The following is a 21,851-nucleotide window of genomic DNA, read 5'->3' on the forward strand; positions in this document are numbered from 1 at the left end:
CCCTGAAAGTTAAGTGGACACAGGACATAGGCGAAATTGATGATTCTGAGTGGCAGGAGGCGTTGGCATCCCCGAGGGAGGTAGGAATACCCTCACGCCTTAGACTTGTACAACTTAAAATTCTGCACCGCTCCTATTACACCAGGCTGGTTTTACACAAGATTAAACGAATAGATCACCCCTTTTGTCTCCGAGGCTGCGGAGAAGAGGGAACTTTCTTTCACACTATATGGGAATATCCCTGAATAGCAACGTACTGGACCCAGGTGCTGCGTGCTGTGTCACAGGTGAAAGGGGTGTCGCTTATACCAGAACCACGCAGATGTCTATTAAATATGTGGGAGCCCAATGATCTCACGCGCCACGGACAAACTTGGGTCACGTTTGGAATAATGATAGCTAAGAGGAATATAGCACAAAGGTGGGGAGGGGTGGAGGTGCCTTCTTTATCAGCATGGAGCATAAATATGGATGAGGCTATGATAACTGAACGGGCAGTGTTTAGTAATAGGGGATGCCCCAGAAAATGGTCTAAAATCTGGGGGGCATGGAATGAATACAGGGAGGGCATTTGTGATCCACCAGCAGACAATGAAAGTGACAGCTCGGGACTGGATGGGGAGTGAAGGGAAGTGGGTGGAGGGACTAGGTTGGACGAAAACAGTAAACTATCGGGGGGATAGTATATATATGCTCTGTGCAGAACTGTGTATTGCTGAACTGAGATGTGTTATGGATTTGTTATATATACAATTGCTTCAAATTACTGACGGGATGAAAACAATAAAAAGTTTTTCAAAAAAAGAAATCAAATAGGTAGTAATGAATCAATACTGAAATCACAACAAATCAAAACATGCAGTTAGATACAAATATAATTCATGTGACTTAACCAAAAAAAAGATTTGTAATTTAGCTTAGCATTTTATTGCGAGGTCACACAATTCAGATGTTGATCTTACACATCGCACAATATGCTCTTAAAAGGTGCTTACATATTGCAGCAACACATTTGAAGAAGAAAAATGATACTTTGGATGCGTGGGAGCTCCCCTCTAACTATATTGGGAAGCATCCACTTTAACAGGATGTAAAATCATATTCAAATCAGATCTTGTAAGTGTTGGGGTTGGTACCCACTCCTGGCACAACATTTAACCACCAGGAACCACCCGCCAGTTCACCAAAGTTCTGTAACATTCCTGGGTATAAATACCATGCTGTAATCTATGGAAGGGATGCATTAACACAGGGCAGTTTCAATGACTTCAGAATTACAAAACAATGTACTTAATTTTTGCTTGCTTAACTGCTGAATGTGTGTAGTTCATTTACAGGTATTTACATGTGGCTGTGTGTTGCAAAATAAATTACCTCCTACAGTCTTTCGTTTCATAATTCCTGCACCCCAGAAAGTTTGTAACACAATCCACTTATTTTTCTCTGGCTGCAAAGTGAGAGGAGTTTGTAAACATTAATCCCTATATTAAAAAACACATAAGCAGAAATTTGTCAGAAGACATAGCCTGAAACTTGACCTCTGTCTTTGAAGCGCAGCAAATGTGAAAAGAAAAATACATAATTTAAAGCCATCTTTAGTGATTGCTTGGACTGTCTGCACCCACCAAAAATCGGGTTGTGAACCCCAGTTTGGGAAACACTGGTCTACACAAACACTTAGTGGGGGTCACCCCAATTCACGTGTGTCTAACATAGGACCAGGAGGGACGAATTTTCAGAATAACCACCCACTATGGAAAAGACTGCCATTTAGGTTTACTGCATGTACATTTATTTTACGTGTAAACCCTGGAAATGTGCATGGGTTACGGCATCCTAGGCCTACAATGGATACATCTGCTGTAATTGTTAACTGGTTCTGGAATGGAAACTTTCAAACACAGTGTTTCTTTAAATCAAGACATACCACAGTCTTTTGGGGTCAGCCCTAAGCAACAAATTAATACCGGGCCCCTGATAAACCTCCGAAAAAAATGTTGTCCAATGATTTTCATTTTTGATTTATGTTTTAAGGGGGCCAGGACTACAAACTGCAATATGCTAGAAAGACCAGCATTTCTCGTTAAATGCAATAAATGTGTTTCCAGCAGTCCTGAAACGTTTTTAGAGGTCTCTGGCTCATTCTTCTAACATCCTACATCACCTCACCAACAAGCTCCTTTGCAAAATAGCGAATATTTGGCTGGCCCGTGCAAGAGACAACTTCGCTCCCCTGAAAAAACTCAAAAACAAGAGGCCCCACGATGCCCAGCTCTGGTTCACAAAGGACCTCAAAGATAGGAAACTCGTCCTACGCCAAACTGAGCGAAAGTGGAGGCTTGACTACTGTCCCCTCAAAAAATCCACCTATACCTCAGCCTTAAAGGATTACAAATCCGCCATTCTTACAGCTAAAGCCGAATACTTCTCTAAAATTTTGGACTTGACTAATAAAGCCAAAGACATCTTCTCCGTCGTGGATGAACTTGTGAAACCCGACCGTATCACTCTCAAACCCTTGCCATCACAATCGCTCTGCGATTCCCTCAGCGCTTATTTTATTGATAAAATTACCAATATCAAAACAAGTATCCCCAAGGCCGCCTCACCCCCGATCCTAGTGAGGCACCTCGCAACCCCTTTCTCTTCTCCCACTTTCCTTTGATTACTCAGGAGGTTTTCTTTTCCCTCCTCAAAGAAGTTTGATCTGGCTCCCCGCGGGACAGCTGCCCCCCCCCACATTTCCCGGGAGATTTTTCTCAACATCCCTGACCTCAGGCGTGGTTCCCAATTCTTTCAAGACTGCGGTAGTCTCATCCATACTTAAAAAAGCAGGAGCTGACCCTGAGGTGCTAAGCAATTTCCGCCCCATTTCGTTACTTCCCTTCCTGGGCAAAATCCTGGAGGCCTTCGTAGCAAACAGCCTTAGCACTTTTGTGGAGGACTCCCTCTTTTTAGACCCCCATCAAGCTGGATTTAGGCCCCAACACTCCACCGAGTCCATTGCCCTGGCCGTCCAGGACAAACTCAGAAAGGGGGCCGATCAGAACACCTCGAAAGCATTGGTGCTACTGGATCTGTCGGCAGCTTAAGAACACCGTCGGCCACGCCCTATTACTCAATCGGGACGAGAGCGCCGGCATCCAGGGCCACCGCTGAGATGGCTCACCTCGTTTCTCAACGACCGCCACCAAGCGGTGCGCCTTTCCAGCTTCTCCTCGGAGGAAAAAAGACTCACCTGCGGAGTCCCTTAGGGCTCCTCCCTCTCTCCCCTCCTGTTCAACCTGTACATCCTCCCCCTGATCTCCAAACTCCAGAAAAGAGCAGTAGTCATTTTTAAATATGCAGACGACCTTCAGCTCATCTTCAACATTGATCCCTTCCCCTCCTCCATAGAGAACGTTCAATCCACCATGACCTTCATCAGCAGCTGGATGAACGCCAATCAGCTAAAGCTCAATCCCGATAAGACAGAGCGGGTTCTCACAGGGCCCCCAGGCAACCGCTGGAACTCTAACTTCTGGCCTCTCTCCTTGGGCTGCCCGCCATCCCCAGTCACCTTGGTCAAGAGCCCAGGCGTCACCATCAGTATCGACCTCTCCATGAGGGCCATATCAACTCGGTGGTTTCTGGCTGCTTTTTCCATCTACGCAGAATCAGGAAAATCAGTAGATTTCTCTCTCATGAAGCTCTCGTCCAAGTCACCCTGGCACTTGTCATGTCCTGCATCGACTACACTAACTCTCTGTCTGCAGGAATCCCTGCATACCAATCCCGCCGACTTCAACTAGTCCAGAATCAAGCAGCCAGGCTAATCCATGGCCAGCCGAAGTCCAGCCATACCAAGCCCCTTCTTACGAGCCTTCACTGGCTCCCAGTGACCCAGCGCAGTCTCTTCAAACGTGGCTGCCTGATCCATAGAGCCCTCTCATCCCATGGACCCTCTTTCATTGCTTCCCTAATCCATCGCTATGTCCCTCCCCGCGACCTACGCTCCTCCTGTCTGAACCTCTTGTCCCCTTGCACTTACAAACAAAAGAAACATGGCGGTCTGAGATTTTCCACCCAAGCACCGCTCCTCTGGAATTCTCTCCCTCCAGAACTCAGTCAAACACCCTCCTACCCTCAATTTAGGAAGTCACTTAAAACCTGGCTTTTCTCCCAAGCATACAATTAATTCGCACACTGCCTCTGTCTTCAGCCCCTCCACCCAAGCGCCAAGAAACCGGTGCGCTCTAAAAATAACTCATATCATATCATATATATATATATATATATATATATATATATATATATATATATATATATATATATATATATATATATTCACTGAAAAAACCATAGGTTATAGACCATATATAGTTAGGAATTAGCATTTAAAAAACCTTATTTTACTCACACAAAACCATTGAAATTCCATATATAGTTAGTTGTTCTAACTATATATCGCGCACCCGCAATCCACTGCTGATCATGTCACATATTACATCATTCATGACATGGTCAGTGACATCACTGATGACATCACTGATGACATCTCAAATGACATCACTGATGACATGACTGATGACAACATCCAGTGATTTTTTGTTTCTATAAAGTTTAAATATGTCTTACATATTGAAGAATGAGTGGATGTGTAAGTGTCTGGACGAAGGATTTAGTAGGTGCATGACTGACTGTATGAGTGAGTGATTAAATGTGTCTCACAGAGTGCATGGGTTAGTGACTAAACTGTCTTAATTTGTGCATCATTATGTCTGTTGTTCTGTAAACTGCTGCATGTGTTGATCAGTAGCTATATGAGTAACTATATGGGCTATTGATTGATTGCCCAAGTATTTGTATGGGAGACTGAGTGTGTGTGTGGCTAGCTGGGAGGTGTGTGACTCTGTGCAGATCAATCTGTACTTGTATCAATGATTGTATAAGAAGGTAAGTATGTGTTAGTATATGTTTGAAAATGTAAGGTGCTCTATGTTTAACTGTATAGACAAGAAAATGGAAGTGTCATTGATTCTTTACAGGACTGACTAGGTGTGTGAGTAACTCCATGGATGAGTGGCAGACTGTGAGTGTCTGTATAGGTGTATGAGTGCATATGATAGTGTTGTAAAGATGAGTGATTGTATGTATCAATGATTGTATGGGTGAATGAGTGAAGGTGTGTGTAGACGTAGCAATCAGTGAGTGCGTATGTAGTAACTAGTATTGGTGTGTCAATGGTTTCAAAAATTATACTCTCTTTTTAACACTGGGTGAAACAGAGGTTATATTAAAATGTGAGGAGATGCATTGTATTGTCACATGAATGATATCATCAGTGATGTGGTCATTGATGTCAAATGAGATGTCATCAGTGATGTCATCAGTGATGTCATTTGAGATGTCATCAGTGATGTCATCAGTGATGTCACTGACCATGTCATGAATGATGTAATATGTGACATGATCAGCAGTGGATTGCGGGTGCGCGATATATAGTTAGAACAACTAACTATATATGGAATTTCAATGGTTTTGTGTGAGTAAAATAAGGTTTTTTAAATGCTAATTCCTAACTATATATGGTCTATAACCTATGGTTTTTTCAGTGAATTTTCAAGGTTTTGTAAATGCTAATTCCTAACTATATATGGTCTATAACCTATGGTTTTTTCAGTGAATTTCAATGGTTTTTTAATAGCAAATATCATAAGCTGTCGAATGTCAAGTACGTGGTAAGTAAAAACATTTTCGTGTTTATGCACACTGATCTGCTTTGAATGCTGCCCCCCACCCCTCATTTCTATTAGGAGTACTCTCTCTTTGCAGATAGTGAAGGGTAGTTAACGCAGCCCTTTGCCCCCTTTGTAATCCGTCGTGCCTGCTTCTCTCTCCATTTGATTGATTGTTCTCTTTGGTTCATTCTCTATTTACAAACAAGCACAGAGTCGCAATACTCTGTTTAGTCTTTGCAGATAGCGAAAAATCGTGTAAAAAAACAAAAGGAATCGAGCAAAATCAGTAGGCCACTAATGGGATCTCTTTTTGACCTCGCTAAAATAGAAACATTAGGAACAACCTGTTGAAAATAGCAATGCGTATGTACATAAGCGGCGTTCATTTGTGTTCACAGTACCCCTTGTTGATTGTTTGAATCGAGCATTGAATTGTTCGAAGTTGGTTCTCTTAAGGATCTTCTCTGCCTGCAAACGAGGAAGAATAGGAATATTCTCTCTCCCTTTGCAGATAGTGAAGGGTAGGTAACGCAACCCTTTAACACGTCGTACCTATTTCATTCCTCATTGATTGATTGATTGTCCGAACATTGACTGTTTGGGAATTAGTTCTTTTTGGAGGTATTCCCTGTTTGCAAATAAACGTAGGAAAATCTTTGCAAGTAGTGAAAGGGTACGTAATGCGGACCTTTCTCCCCCGTTGTAATCTGTCATGCCTATCTACTCCCCACTGATTGATGCACCTGTTTCACCCGGACCATTTACTAGAGATACGTCATCTGGCCCGACCAGAGAGCACCCCTAGTGAAAAGGACATATGCAATAATAACGAACTGATCACTGTATCCTGTTAACAGAAACTTTAGCATGAAACAACCTGGAAAGAAAAGAATAGGAAAACGAAAATCAGTAGGCCACTGATGAACATGAACTTTTATTAAACAACGAACAAAGAAACAATAACATAACATAATGATAAAACCTATTAATGTCCTAGAAACAAGAAAACGTTAACATATGCCAGTGGTGAGAGACCAGAAAAACAGTAAGAGAAACCAAATCACCCCTCGCTGTCCCACCGCCTGCCACGCCAAAAAAATCGATAGACTAGGGAAAATGCAAGTCAGTAGAACATCCGCCCCCACTCTGGAAACTTCCAAGGTGGGGCAGGGTTCCGGCTACGCCCAGCCGGGAGCAGCCCATATAAGGCAGGTCCTGCTGCCACGCCTCGGCCAGGAGATCCTAACGTAGGGTGTAGCCGGAGGAGAGGCCGAGGCCAGCGGGACCCGGCCAGGGGATTGCCTTTACAACGCTGAACAGTTGCAGGGGGGGGAATGTCTCCTCGACCCTCCCCTCTCTCTCCCAGTCCGGCCGCGGTGGCCCTTGAGAGTTGCAGGTACTCCCGCCACATGCTCTTCCGGTCCGGCCACCAACGGTCGGGGGGCTGAGGCCGACGGGATCCGGCTGCAGCCGATAAACCAAGAAACCCGTTCATGGGGCCAGAGCCAGGGGCGTCCGGCCGACATCTACTGGAAGCCCGGCCCGAAGACGGACAGGACACTTCTTCTTTCTTGAATAATGGCTGCGACAACACTGGGGGGGGATGTCTTGCACATGCCTCCGACCCCCCCCCCCTCGTCCTCATTGCCTGGTCCGGCCATAACAAATCTCAAACGAGACGCCGTGGGGTGCACTGGGAGGGAGAGACGGTGCGAACAGGCCTCTCCCGCCTCCCCAGGTGGAGGCTTCCCAGCTGCACCCTCAGCGCTCCAGGCGCCCGGAAAAGGGTTCTTCCACTGTGGCCATGCTGCAACGTCTCGCCCGGCAGGGTGGAGCCCGTCCGCTCATTTGACCCCGCGATCGCCAGTAGCTACCGAACTCTCAAAATGGCGGTCGACCTGGCAAGAGCGGGCCCAGCATAAAGAAATGGCCCGGTCACTGGTTGACTCCACCACTGTAGTCCTCCACGACCTTGAAGATTCTAGAGGAGCCGCGGGAGTCTCCGACCCCTGATGGGGAATGACTGCCATGATCGCCCGTGGAGTGACGAAACTGTATCCGCGGGACGTCTGCGCTCCCATGCTGGCGCCAGCCTCACTTTGAATTACTAGAATCCTGCAGACCTCACTTCCGGTGAAAGCACAGTGTGACCCGGTAGGAAAAATTGTTGCACCCCCTCCCCTTTTTGACTGATAGTTCAAACCACCGATCCTTTCCTTTGCCCTTTTAACGGAACTTTGGACTGCCTCCCCCTCTTTTACATTTTCTAGAGAAAACAAAACATTAACCACTACATTAGCATAGCAGTTGACACCAGAACTGTTTTCAAATTTAAAACCAACAACATCTTCAACAGAATCCTTTTTGTTTCTGCTGTGACCCTGCTACAGCACAGGCATTGTCCCCAGCAGTAATTCTGCAATGCCGGTAAGAATAGCTGTGGTGCCTACTGGACTCACTCACCCCCGCGGCGCCCCACGCCGTTATTTGCTGGGCGGCAACTTACTAGACATCACCTCCGTGCCATCTAGATTTCAGCGCGTTCTGCTGCCTTGGAACTATTCGCACAACAGACCGCTACTGACAAGAATATTTCATTATTGGTGCTGTCAATTTCAATAAATCTATTGGATAATTCAAAAGAAATTGCCACGGTCTCTTCGTTGTTTAAATGTTTTTACTGTTTTTGTTTTGTTGTATATATTTATATGTTATTAAAGTTTTATATTCCTACTACTTTGTTGGAGTGCTATATATTTTTAATGTGACACATAATTGTAAAAACTTTGATGTACAAAGAGTCATTCCTGGAATCTTCCGCTTCAGGCTCGGTCCCCTCCCCAATCACAATACAGGATGGTTTTCAGATAGTAGGAACACGTGTGGTGTGACGGATCTCATCGGGTGTGGGCCTTGATCTAACTCCTTTGAAGAGGGGTGATTCTTTACAGCTGGGGCCATAAACTACATCTGCAGGGCTAGCTGATAGCCTGGACAATCGGACACAGAGGAAGAGGAGTGTCAGAGGGTGCGGTAGTGAATAGGGCGAAAGGGAGGTGTCGGGCGGGCACAGAGTGTGATTCTCAGGGAAGAGCAGCGCAGATGGGGGGAGGTTTATTGCCCATGCATAAGACAGAGAGCGGGGGTGACCAGTGCCTGGGGAAGATGCTTGCGAGGGTGAGGAGCCATGCTACGAATCGACAGCGTGCAGAGAGTGGGTCTGGTCAAGACATCTAAAATGGCTGCCGTGCACGACAAAAGTGTGGCATTTCAAAAAAGGCAAGATGGCGCAGACAATGTTTTTCAACACTTCCTCATTTCCTTCGAATCGAACGTTAACAGACGTTGGGGCATATTACCAAAGTTAAGCGATATTTATCGCTAACGATGCTTACCAACAAATTTTTTACCGCTAAGCATCGTCAGAAATTATCGAAGATAAACCTTGCTATTATCAAGGTTTATCGCAAATGCGATAATAAACGGCCGCAATGCATGAATATCGCTAAAAACTCAGCGATATTCATGCATTACCGAGCTAATGCTCTTAGCCATGTTATCCACCTCCCATTGGATAACATGGCTAAGAACTGCTCAGGGCAGGTGTTACTTTTTGGAGATATTCGCGCTTAGCGCGAATATCTCAAAGTTGGTAATAGGAGATAGATATCTTGCATGTTGTAATGCAAATTATTGTGGTATATGGAACTCATACCATAATCTCTCAGGAAAGCAGAAACTGATCCTTTTGGGACCGCCTAAAAAGGCCTAGGGGGTGAGGGGTACTCTACTTTGCCCCCTTTTCACATTCCGAACTATTTTATTTTACTCTCTTCTGTAATTACACAAAATAGCAGCGATAAGATGCATCGGAGACACACAGTGAGAGAAAGGAGGCCGGAGATAAAGAAGAGATGTCAAATGCACATTGGAGATAATATAGTGGCAGAAGGGAAGTAAATATGAGTAAACTTACCATGTAACATAAAAATGTTGCACTCTATACTATAAGTCTCATTTTATACTACAATCACTTCGCTACAACCTCATAAATTAAAAATAAAAATGAATAATGTCTCAAACAATTTTTGATTTCTAAATATAAATTTATTCTTCAGAATTTTCTAAATTTGAAAGAACTAGTAACATGTCCTCATCAGCAATGTCCTCATGAAAAGTCTGCAATGATGATTCTTGTAACTCTATGGTCTCCAAACATTCGATAAATTCGCCATCAAGAGATTGATCAAAAAAATCATTCAAGTCATCTCCTCCTTGTGACAATATTTCATTATTGGTGCTGTCCATTTCAATCAATGTAGTGGAATCATTCAAGTCATCTCCTCGTGACAATATTTCATTATTGGTGCTCTCAATTTCAATCAATGTAGTGGAATCATTCAAGTCATCTCCTCCTTGTGACAATATTTCATTATTGGTGCTTTCCATTTCAATCAATCTAATGGAATCATACAAGTCATCTCCTCCTTGTGACAATATTTCATTATTGGTGCTCTCAATTTCAATCAATGTAGTGGACAATTCAAAAGAAATTGCCACGGTCTCTTCATTGTGAGCCATTTTATTTTGAAATTGCTTGCTGTAAATTGCAGAAAAAAATAATCACTTTCATTTATCGTTTTTAGTAATACATAATATAAAACTAACTTTATCAAGTATTTAGTATAACGGAAGGACTGCAAATAAATAACAGAAAACATTTTTCAAATTATCTTCAAGTGTACAACATAGTTCCCCTTACAAATTAACAACTCACCTTTTTAAAAGTAGGAGAAGTGTTAGTACTGTGTAAATCAAACACCAGAAATTCACCACCAAAAATTCCTCACAAATGTACCTCAGACAGTAGTATCACAAAATGGCTGTGGTTTCCTCTCATTTGACATATATACATAACCAATTAACTTTCATCACACACAAATACAAAACCAAACTAACATTTTAATTGGTTCTAAATTTCAACACTTTCAAATGTGTTTTCCCCATGCAATTTTCCATAGGACATTTACATACGTCTACAGCCTGAATGGCTGAACGAAATTACACCAAACTTGGCAAAATGGTACATCAAACCTAAGAGGTCAGGAAGGATCTACTATGCCCCCTTATGGTCATTTCCCCCTTCACTTTGGCCTCCTCTTGTCTCTCAATCCTACCGAGAGACAAGATGGCGGCCGCTACGGACTGTTTGGAATGTTGACAGACGCCGGAGAACCAATCAGCTTCGCAAAGCTCCGTAACGCGAAAAGTACGCGAAGCGGAGCGCTGTTACAGATATATATCTTTTTTTGAACGTTAATTTCTCAAAATCCACTGGAGCACATATATTGAGACCTAGCAAAGGCACATCGGGCTACCAGTCCCTAATATTTTGCCAAGTTTCGTGCAAATCCATTCAGCCGTTCGATTATTATTATTATTATTTTTTTTTGCCCCGCGGGGCCCTTTTAAAACCTCCACATCAAACGTAGGGGGTCAGCGAGGATCTACTATTCCCCCTTATGGTCATTTGCCCCTTCGCTTTGGCCTCCTCTTGTCTCTCGATCCTACCGACAGACAAGATGGCGGCCGCTACGGACTGTTTGGAATGTTGACAGACGCCGGAGAACCAATCAGCTTCGCTTCACAAAGCTCCGTTGCGCGAAAAGTACGCGTCCTGGAGCGCTGCCCGGTCCGCTGTTACAGATATATATCTTTTTTTAAACGTTAATTTCTCAAAATCCACTGTAGCACATATATTGAGACCTACAAAAGGCACATCGGGCTACCAGTCCCTACAATTTTGCCAAGTTTCGTGCAAATCCATTCAGCCGTTCGGGCTAAAAGTGAGGCCAACCGCCCTATGGAAAACTCAATGTTAAAAACACGTTTTGGGACCCCCCTTTTTTCTCGGCCCCCCCTTGACGAACCCCCCCCCAAATTTTCAAGGGCTGCTCAGAAACAAAATGTGCCATTTTCCTGACAATTTCAGCCAATTCCGTCCACAAACGCCAAAGTTATTAGACATAGAATTTTCAAAAATCCCATAGAGAAAAAATCCTAACTATATATACCTACTGGCGACTGCCAGTAGGTAATATATATATATATATATATATATATATATATATATACATATACATACATGTTGAAGGCTCTGGCTGTCCTATGAGGAAAACGGATAAAAATATTAATAAAACTATCTCGGATTGGAGACCAGATAGAACAAGCATTTGCATTGCAATAGGTCTTGCATTTATGAGAGTTTGAATTGTCATTCAAATGACAATTACTTTTATTTATGTATTGTTTTTAAAACCAATAAATAAAAGGCATTGAAATTTACAATGCCAGTAGCTTAAACTTTCGCAAATGCGAGACCTATTGCATTGCAAATGTGTCATATAAAAATAAACCAGCATTAGCATAGCCAGTAGGTCTCGCCTTTGGGATTCATGTGTTTAGCCAGAACTTTTGGCTGTTGCAGAGCATTGTGGCTGCTGTGCATCATATTGAAAGGTTACAATAAAAAGTGTTAAGCATTTTTGTTACCTTTATACAAACCAAGACATTATATACAACTGAACAACCTGATTAAAAAAAGATTTTAACATGAAAAATGTCTTCTAGTTTTTTTGTACTTGCACTGCTGGCAACTTCTTCCTGCCTGTTTTCATGCTTGTTATAATTTTTTTTGTTATGAGGGAGCGGGACATAAATAACGGGGGAGTGGAGGTTGTAAAACAGTAATTTAATTAGAACACGAGCAGCGGACGGACACTAGGGGATAATCAACAGATGCCAGATTCCGAGGGCAGACTGACGTGATGCTTAGGTGGTACGCTGATGCAAAATGGTGGTGGTGAGTGATGTTTGGTGCTCAGGTGGTGCCACTATATAGTGTGCATTGGAGCTACCAGAAGCACAGAAAACCTTCTCCTGAAACCCCAAAGATTCCACAAGAAGAAGACATATAAACGCTCCTTCTCTGGAATGGCGCCCAGGATCTGGAATTCCCTTCCTCCGTAAATCAGACTTATCTCATACACGGCTTCCTTCAAGAAAGAAGTAAAATCTCTCCTCTTAGCTAAGTTCACATGAATTTAGACTACGGTACTCTCGTTCTCATTATGTCTCCTCCAAAAACAATGTACAGCTGACCACCCATACACCGCTGCTACCTCACCTTGTTTTACATTTGCTTAATTTGTTGCTCATCTTTGCATGATATATTTTTTGAACTTTTATTCCTTTATTTGCGTACAGTTGACCACCTATACACCGCTGCTACCTCTCCTTGTTTTACATTTGTTCAATTTGGTTTTGTTCATCTTTGCACTATATTTTGTTTAACTCGTTATCTGTTTTATGCCATCTGCGTGTAAAGCGCTCTGATATCCGCAAGGATCTTGTTCGCGCTCTATAAAACTTTATAAATAAATAAATATACACACACACATACATACACACACTGTTCAACTCAACGATGCAATAGCCCAATTATTAAGACCTATTTTATTTCAGATTTTTAGGGGATGAATTCACATGCACACTTTTTCCCCATTTAAAGCTGGCCATTCTCTTAGGCGTATTGTTTCTCTCCTGTGACAGGCCAAATATAGGTTTTTAAAATCCAGTGTAAGAACCAAGTTCCACACCAGAGAAACACATTCCTTGGTCTGGCAAGTCATAAAAAAATGACAGCAAAAAAACGAAATGCTTAAAACATAAAACAAACACGCATTGGCTAATTGTTACAAAATAAACTAATTGTGCGTTAGAAGATAGGGTTATCCGCTGTGTCCAGATGGAAGGCTTTGAGTTGCACATGTTGTAAAAAATAAGCTAAAGTAACAGAACCGCAGTAAGTGAAAGCGGATAGTACAGACTGTACACCTTCAATGAGAGCATGCAATCTAGCAGTCAGTGAACAGGGTACGCCTAAGCCTTACTGTCCAGTGAGTCAAATGTTACAACCTAGCACTGAATTGGGTGAAAGCTACAGCCCATTAATTAAGCCTGAGACTAATACACAACAGCAAATTCAGTGGTAGAGTGCAGCCTAGCCGCCATGAGGAAGAAGTTGCGGATCAGTTCCAGACAGAGTAAAGCCTAGCATGCTGTACAATTCCGATGAGAAACAAATTACGCTTAGACAATTATGTAAAACTGAAAGATATGTACGCGGTACCCAATGGTCTGTAAAATGCATCTGTGAATCATATGATCACAAGAAGTAGCCAACTAAATACTTTTCCAAACTGCAACCTATGCATACACTGGCTGATGCCACCACACCTGTGATTTTCAAGAGGCACCATAATATTTGCTTCTAGAAAGGCACAACATTCAGGCAAGATTCCAGACAAATTATTGTTTATGATGAAATCTGGCTAAGCTACTAGATCTTAAATCAACAAAAGGCAGGGCATATTAGGTGCTTTTATAAAATAATTTCTTCAATTAGAAAATGTAATTCCAGTTCAGCATCTTGGATACATGTTATGTATATCTATATTACACACACAAGCATATGTCTCTATATAAAACTGAAAGTGAAAATTATACGTTAAATGGTGGTAAAGATACCTTATCAAGAAAAGACTAAGTTACAAAAACTGAAAAGTCACAGTAGGGATCAGGCATTCTCTTCAATGAAAAAACAAATGGCACTGTCACAGCATGCCTATGTCCACCATAACAGAATAGATTAAATAGAATTTAGATAAGAGACCGTAAATAGGAGGGTATATCAATAACTGCAAAACTACTGTTTCACATTGGCCTTTCAGTCCAGTTCAAAATGTACGTTTAATGGAACCCACTTTAAAAAGCCCAAAACGCCTTGCTTACCAGAAGCGGAAATGCTAGTTTTCCTTGGCGACGATGGATCCCATGGGTCCCCGGAAGATTTGCCAACAGACGACTGGGAAGATCCCCAAGGGTCAGCATTTTTGGGGAGAGAATTGGTTGTAGATCCAGTTGTTGTCCCCCAAGGATCAGCAGAAGCTGCAGTTTTTGTACCTAGAATATAACACAGCCCATCATAGGTATTATTCACAAAGTAAACCTCAATGCATGACAAAGGCTGAAAATACTTCTAAAAGCTCTTCAGCTATCACAGTTCTCTTCTACAAGTTACGTCAAATTTATTTACTTCACTTATTTACTTGCTAGTTCTGTATTAGTTCTTCAGGCCCAAGAAGTGATGAAGCTAACCAGTAAGTATGAACAAATGACTGGAAAAATGTACACATCTACCATTACCCTGTTAGCATTGGTAAAACCTTATCAATCATCAAAAAGGTATAAAATTAACTCAGTAATTAGGGTTCTTCATCCAAAATGTGTAAACCTCTTATTATTGTTAAATGTGGAAGCTTCTTCTAACAGACCAGCACGGGCAAAGCCAATAGATTTTGACTTTTAATGCCGTTAACCAATCTTTTAGGGTTGCCAGTTCTTGTTGCTGGTGCTGAACAACATCAAAGAGGAAAACAATGCTTATAGCCAATTAAATACATAAATAGCCAATCCATTGTCACAACATATAACCTGCATTAACAAGCATGCATGCGCAAAAGTCTTCTTTATATTTATCATTCCCAGATAGTAGACCAATCGTCGACTACCACTACGGACCCTAGACAGATGTTATATATAAATGGGCTGAGTTGCTCTTGTTTTTAAGATACCTGTTTTTAAGATACACAACTTTGATCACTAAAGAAAACTGAATTTCTCCTAATCTCCCCTTCAAAAGCCAATCTGGAGATTCAGATGTGGTTCAAGGCCATCACAGCCCTAAACTGCCCGTCGATTGTTGTGGACTCTGCCAAATCCCTGGGCATAATCCTCGACTGTAACCTGAACATGCGAGATCACATTAACTCGATGGCTAAAGCTGCCAGATTCCACCTGAGCTACCTTTGGAAGCTGAAACCTTTCATAGACGCTCCGGACGTAAAAATGGCAGTACAAGCACTAGTCTTCTCTAGACTGGAATATCGTTGTTCCACCCTTACAGGATTACCCAAGATCTCCTTAGCACCCCTAAAAGCCTGTCTCAACGCGGCTGAAAGACTACTCACAGGTACCAGGTAACATGAAAGCGCTGAACCGGCTCCCTTTAGAGGCCAGACTCTAGTCGACACTGGCATGCATTACACATAAGGCTCTTTACACAAACTCCCCTGCTTATCTAGCACAGAAACTAGTGGTATCTGGGGGAAGCAGGAACTCCCTATCCGCTAGCAACTTCTTACTCCAACCTGCCTTCTTTCAGAAACAAAGAACCTACAATGGGGCCTTTACCGGAGCAGCACCAAGAATATGGAACTCTTTCCTACCCGATATCAGAAGAATCCCTTCTCTAGCACGTTTAAAAAAAAGAGGCCAAAACCTTTCTCATGGGTAAATTCCTCATCTAAGGCCTGCCCTCATTCATGACATTGGGACAGATGAATGTAAGACTATTGCCTCTCACCCACATCACCATTCTCTCCGCAGAGAATACATGGGACCTTTATTTTTACTGACTCTAACGGTGATTTGAACCTTCTCCTGTATCCCCCTCCCTCCTTTTGTTCTTAGCACCACACCCCTAGCCATCCTATCTGTTGATTATGTATTTTTCTGCACTTTAAACTTTGTTTTGTTCACCACTGTACCTTGTAAAGCGCTCTGATACCCTCACGGGTCAAGTTCGCGCTCTACAAAACACAAAAATAAATAAATATCACTTTGATGAGAGCACCTAGCACATTTCCAACAGCACACCCACTGTGCATCCCTAAGAAAAAGATTTTATATAAAGGTTCTCTACATATGATTTATTATGACTAATGATTAAAATTACAATTTGGTTCATTTGATTTGATTGTATTGTTTTCAACTGTGGGGCCAGTGTTTCCTATACATGTACTTATCCAAGGTCCCCGGTGATCCTCGGGTTCCATGAGTAACTGCAACTCTAAATGAGGACTTATAGCATGATGAAGACCAGCCTTCCAGAATGACTGTCTACCTCGCAACCGGGATCGAACTGCTGGCTTTGAGCAGGACTTGGAGCAGTCCCGACATTACGTCTTGTGACAAAGTGTTGTTTTACATTCCCTGATAGCTTTCGAGTTCATTGACGCGTCTTATGGTCTGAACCCAGACACCACAGGAAAATCTGGTGGGGATCTGTCCAAGACATCTGCTTGAGACTATCTTTGCAATTTTGAAAAACGGTCATCCTACAGGGGTGACATCACTTCCACAGTGATGAAATTTGGAAGAAAGTCACAAAAAGCAGTCATTGAGAGAGGAGAGAAGCTCCGGATCCACAGCTGTGAGGCGTGGAAAGAAAATAAACTGACACCAGCATGTTAAGAGTTGTACCTACATAGGCCCCGCACATCATTTCCAAAACTGCGTCAGTGTGGATCCGCAAAGCACCACAATTGCTAGAAAGTGTTCAGATCCAGTCTGATATATGGTGAATATTCAAAAGGTGAGGAATATGCGGCCAGAATGTGGTGTCTGTTTGAATGAATTAAATCAGCAGTTTTGTTTATAGTCAACAAATAAAAAAGTGATGTATGGCTAACCCGGCTTTAAGGTATCTATTGTAATTACCATCTAGGGTGCATGGGAGAAAAACAATACCTACAATGTAATTCCAAACTTTGGCAGCACAAGAAAAATACATCTAGCATAAACAGTTTCATTTAAAGATTAGCATGCCAATGTGTTCAATACTTGTAACCCAATGTGCACGTGTAACGAAGCTCGGATTGTGTGAGTATCACAGATGATTGCGGACATAGTCAGGACGCACCTGAAGCTTTGTGTGGACATCAAACTTTGTTCCTGACGTACAGACTCAAAATGTCTCGACTGCTAGGTAGTGTACTACATTTACCCCTGTATTATCAACAGTACTAGTGGTTTGAGGGTAAAAATAATTCTATGTGGACAAATAGGACATTTGGGACAAACTATTGCTAAACTAATGATTAGGGACAATTAGCAGTGGCAGGGATGGACACAGAAATAGTGAGTGTGAAGGCTTGCTTGTATGTGCCACAAGCGATCAAGGTATGAAGGCTGAGTCCGTGCCTTTGCAGCACTGTGCTCTACCTAAAGGACCATGGCTGAAATGAGCGCTAGATTCCATTGGTCCATTAAACATTTTACCACAGAAAAGTAATTTTGCGATGGTGGTGGTAGATTTAAAGCAAGTGGTGGGAAGTAGACTTCATGAAGGACCCCAACACTTCTATGGTCATAAAATGCCGTACAAAACAGTTTTTGAGAGAGAAGGTTCCAAAAGAGATTGCATCTGACAACGCAGTACCATTTGTCTCGTAGGAAATGATGGAGTTTCTGAAAAACAATGATATAAAACCCGAATGCATAACACTTTATCATCCCAGGCAAAAGGTCTTGTAGAGAAAATTAACCGCACGTTGGTGGATTGCATTCAGTGGACCATCCAAAACAAAACTGAGCTGGGTGATGCTGAAGATAGCAGGCTGTGGTCCCATCGTTCTCGTCCGAAGGCTGTCATTGGGTTGTGTACATTTGAAATCATGAGGGGCTGTGTACAGACATACAAATTGGGCCCTGCTTGGTTGAGGGAATTTAAGCAACAATCGACAGTGCATTTTCTGTGAAAAAGATTATGTGTCCCAAATATGAAGCATTTCAAAAGAAAAATTAAAGCGGGGTATAATGCTAGACACAAGGTTAAAAAAGTCAGGTGTGATATTAATGTGTGTGACTGGGTAAAGGATAAAGATCCCACCTATGTGGTCAAAAGGAATTCCAAAATCAGGTCTCCTGTAAGGGTGGATGCAGTATCCAGAAATGTTGTTCGCATAAAAGAACATGAATGGTAGAACAAAAGCAGAGTGATAACGGTGTCCTCCTCAGGTGAAACAGGTGATCGTTCTACTTGTCAGGATGTGCATCCGAAACCTAAGCCAAGTCCAGGTGAGGGCAAAGTAAATTATCAAGCAGCATGAAGAAGCAAACTTGTAGTAACCAAACCAGCATAGTTGCCTGTGTACTAATGTTTTTATTTATGAATGCGTTTGCTGGTTCTAAACTCATGTATGGTGGACCCGTCCACAAAGAGGTTCCCTTTTATCGTATGTATTTTTGTGTTTATTTATGGATGTAGTTATGTTTCCCTAGAGGGTTTAATTTGTTTTATATATAAGGAGGTAGATGTGGTGGTGGTGTGTACTTCATGCTGCATTCCGCATTCCTAGGCAATGGAACACAGAAGGGGGAATGCACAGTGAAGGATCAGCGATGTGCGGTTTCTGGCCCAGGCAGTTGGAAACTGGAGGCTGTTGGCAACTGTGCCCAATATATATATACATCTACAATAAACTATGATTTTTGTATTTGGTGATTTACACTTCCACAATCTGTTAACCCTACCCCGGAAAAATAGGCTAATTGAGGACGGCTTATTTAGACCTAGGCCAATTAATTGGTGTCTCAGAGACTGATGGTGGATGAGTACAGAGAAAGCACAAGACAGATGCTGAGTTGAATAAAAGTCAGAAAGTCAAAATGAAAAACTGGTGTTATTTGTTCAGGAGACCATTGCAAATTGGAAGTAAGGTGGGGTGGGGGGGTGAGGTTACAGAATTTTGGCAAGATGGATAGCAGTCACCCATTCCATGGGACGGTGAGGCAGAGGATTTCTGGAGATATGCGTGTGTGTAAATTAGAGATTCCTAACTCTGAAGTGTTCAAGAAGTTGGATTGTTTTGGGAGGACAGGCACAATCCTGAAGAATCCCCAACATGAGGACAACAGGAAACCATGAAGCAATGTAGAGACACAAAGTAAAGTGGTGCCAGACTTAACCAGATAAGCCTCAATGCAATGAGACACAAGAGGATATAAACAGGTCATGCCAAGTAGTCTCTGGAGACAGCACTGCTCAGGAATCAGCTGGTACAGAGGCACACTCACTGGAAGTGTGGAAATGGAGGGCAAAAGAGAACTCACATAAGATGATTCAAGTGTCTTGAGGAACTTGAGGTTTAAATTGTGGAGAAGGACGTGCTAGTCAATTTGCAGTGGGAAATTCCAGTGGCTTGTCCAAACATCCAGACTACCAATAGTGAGATGAACAAATGTTAGGAGGCCTCTCAACAGATGTTACCCCAGAACTAGATGGAGTACCAATCTCACAAAAACCTGGTTTAAATTATAGATTTAGAAGTGTAAGGGAATAAAACCAGGTGGTCTGACAGCCCTGCCCTATCTCCCATCCCCATCAAACCTTCTCTTTCACCCATGACTCTTCCCACCCTATACTTTCTGGCCCCCACCCCCCCAAAAAAAACTGAGCCCACCTCTCCACACCATGCGTGAAGGTCACTAGACTGAGGAGAGCTTGCTCTCTTTTTTGCTCTACCTCACCGCAACCGCTGTCATTGGTTATCCTCTTCCCCATGTCTTGGATTCCATTCCTGCTCCTATATCCACCCCTTTCTATATTCTTTATTCCTCTGATCACATCCTCTGCCCTATCAGTTATCACCTCCAATGTATCAACAGCCATGAAAATCCCACTTGCTTTGACCCAAACACTTCCCTCTCAACACAAGAGAAGGTAAAACTACACCAACATTTATATGACCTGGCCACGTACCCGTTGGAGGCAATGCTTAATCAAGTTACCTCCTAAGCTCATTCCACTCTCCTTACTCCTACTCACGTTCAATACCTGTGTTGTTTGTCCAGGCAAGAGTCCTGTACATCAGCCATTAATCCAGGTATGTTCTCTGTTTCTATGTCAGTACTTATGATGTTCAGTTTATTTACTGACCTCTATGGAACTAACCTCATCTATCTACTATGAACCGATACCCTGATGGGCTTATCTTATAATACACAAACTACATTTAGAAGAAATGTCAGTGGGATCTTACCGAATGACTGCCAAGGATCAGCAGTGGCAGCTGCAGCTGCACCACCGCCCCAGGGGTCAGGCTGGTTTGCGTTCGTAACTGCTGAGGCTCCCCATGGCTCAGTTTTCTGAGACACTGAAGCAGAAGGCGGAAGGGCATCCATGAGATCCAATAAAGAGGTCTTCTGTGAAAATTGAAAATATGGTTTTACGCAAAAAGAGGTACAAAACACCTAAATTAGTATATTCAATACTTGAAACACCACAACAACAGATTAAAATGGTAACGGCAAAACATCAATTACTAAAAATCTAGTTTTTTTTACTCACTACTTTCATAGAGTTTATTCTTTTGGTATATATCATATCAATACCCAGTAAAAAATGCAAAATAGACGAGTTGCGCTTGCTAACCTAGTGCGCACCTCTTAGATGCCTCTAAAATAATATACATTATGTAGCACCAGAACATGCTTAGTTTTAACTTCCCCTTTTAGAATTAATTTTGCATTCGGAGGGATCGTCAGAAGGTTCAGAACCACTGCTCTTGAATACTACATCTAAGTTCAACATCTCTCAAGATCTTTGAAGGAATTTAGAATGTTGTACAATGCACTCACTATAGCACAGCCAGATGGTACTGTCACAACCTTTTAACCCAGAAGAAAGGATCCCTTCAGCCTAAAAATCAGGGGGAAACTGTTGCTACAAGGCAATTAATAATCTAAGCTGTTCTCCATTGATCTTCACTAGTGAATATTCCCAAAATAGAAGATGTTATGTAGCTTAGGGCAAATTAATTATTAGGCAGATATGCTGCAACCGCATCCCTACAAAACTGGGCTCCAAACCTGGAAGTAGTATCACTGCAATCTCTGAAGAGAAGATCAGATGATAGGGATTCATAGCTTAACAAAAGGAATACACGCCAGAAATGTCACTGGTGAGTGTTTTACAGGTCTGACAAAGATAACATTTCTTCGTCATGGCAGCAGAAACAATAATTAAGTTCCCTTTCCTTGGGCACAAAACAAGAATGCCTGGAGGTATGGACTGTTGTGAAAGAAGAGTAGAGTTCATCACTGCAAAGCTTTCACATCTCTTATGTTTATTGCTTTACCATATCCAAAAGAAAGAATGTCATAATGCAGTGCAAATTTCATAAACATAGGTATGAAAGAGCTTTTAATAAACTTAGTTGTTGCGGA

At 42.3% G+C, this 21,851-nt stretch overlaps 1 protein-coding gene across 2 annotated transcripts in view; it reads right to left on the reverse strand.

Annotated features, from left to right (window-relative positions):
• Nucleotides 1–21,851, reverse strand: part of EPN2 (epsin 2) — a 358,100-nt gene that overhangs the window by 89,615 nt on the left and 246,634 nt on the right. For both annotated transcript variants that reach the window (XM_078665171.1, XM_078665172.1), the window contains exons 5-6: nucleotides 20,666–20,828; nucleotides 14,574–14,744 (exon numbers count right to left, since the gene is read on the reverse strand). In XM_078665171.1, the coding sequence (XP_078521297.1) occupies nucleotides 14,574–14,744; nucleotides 20,666–20,828 (334 nt within the window). The remainder of the gene's footprint in view (nucleotides 1–14,573; nucleotides 14,745–20,665; nucleotides 20,829–21,851) is intronic.

The sequence above is a fragment of the Lissotriton helveticus genome, chromosome 10, assembly GCF_964261635.1.
Source record: "Lissotriton helveticus chromosome 10, aLisHel1.1, whole genome shotgun sequence".
Taxonomy (NCBI): Eukaryota; Metazoa; Chordata; class Amphibia; order Caudata; family Salamandridae; genus Lissotriton; species Lissotriton helveticus.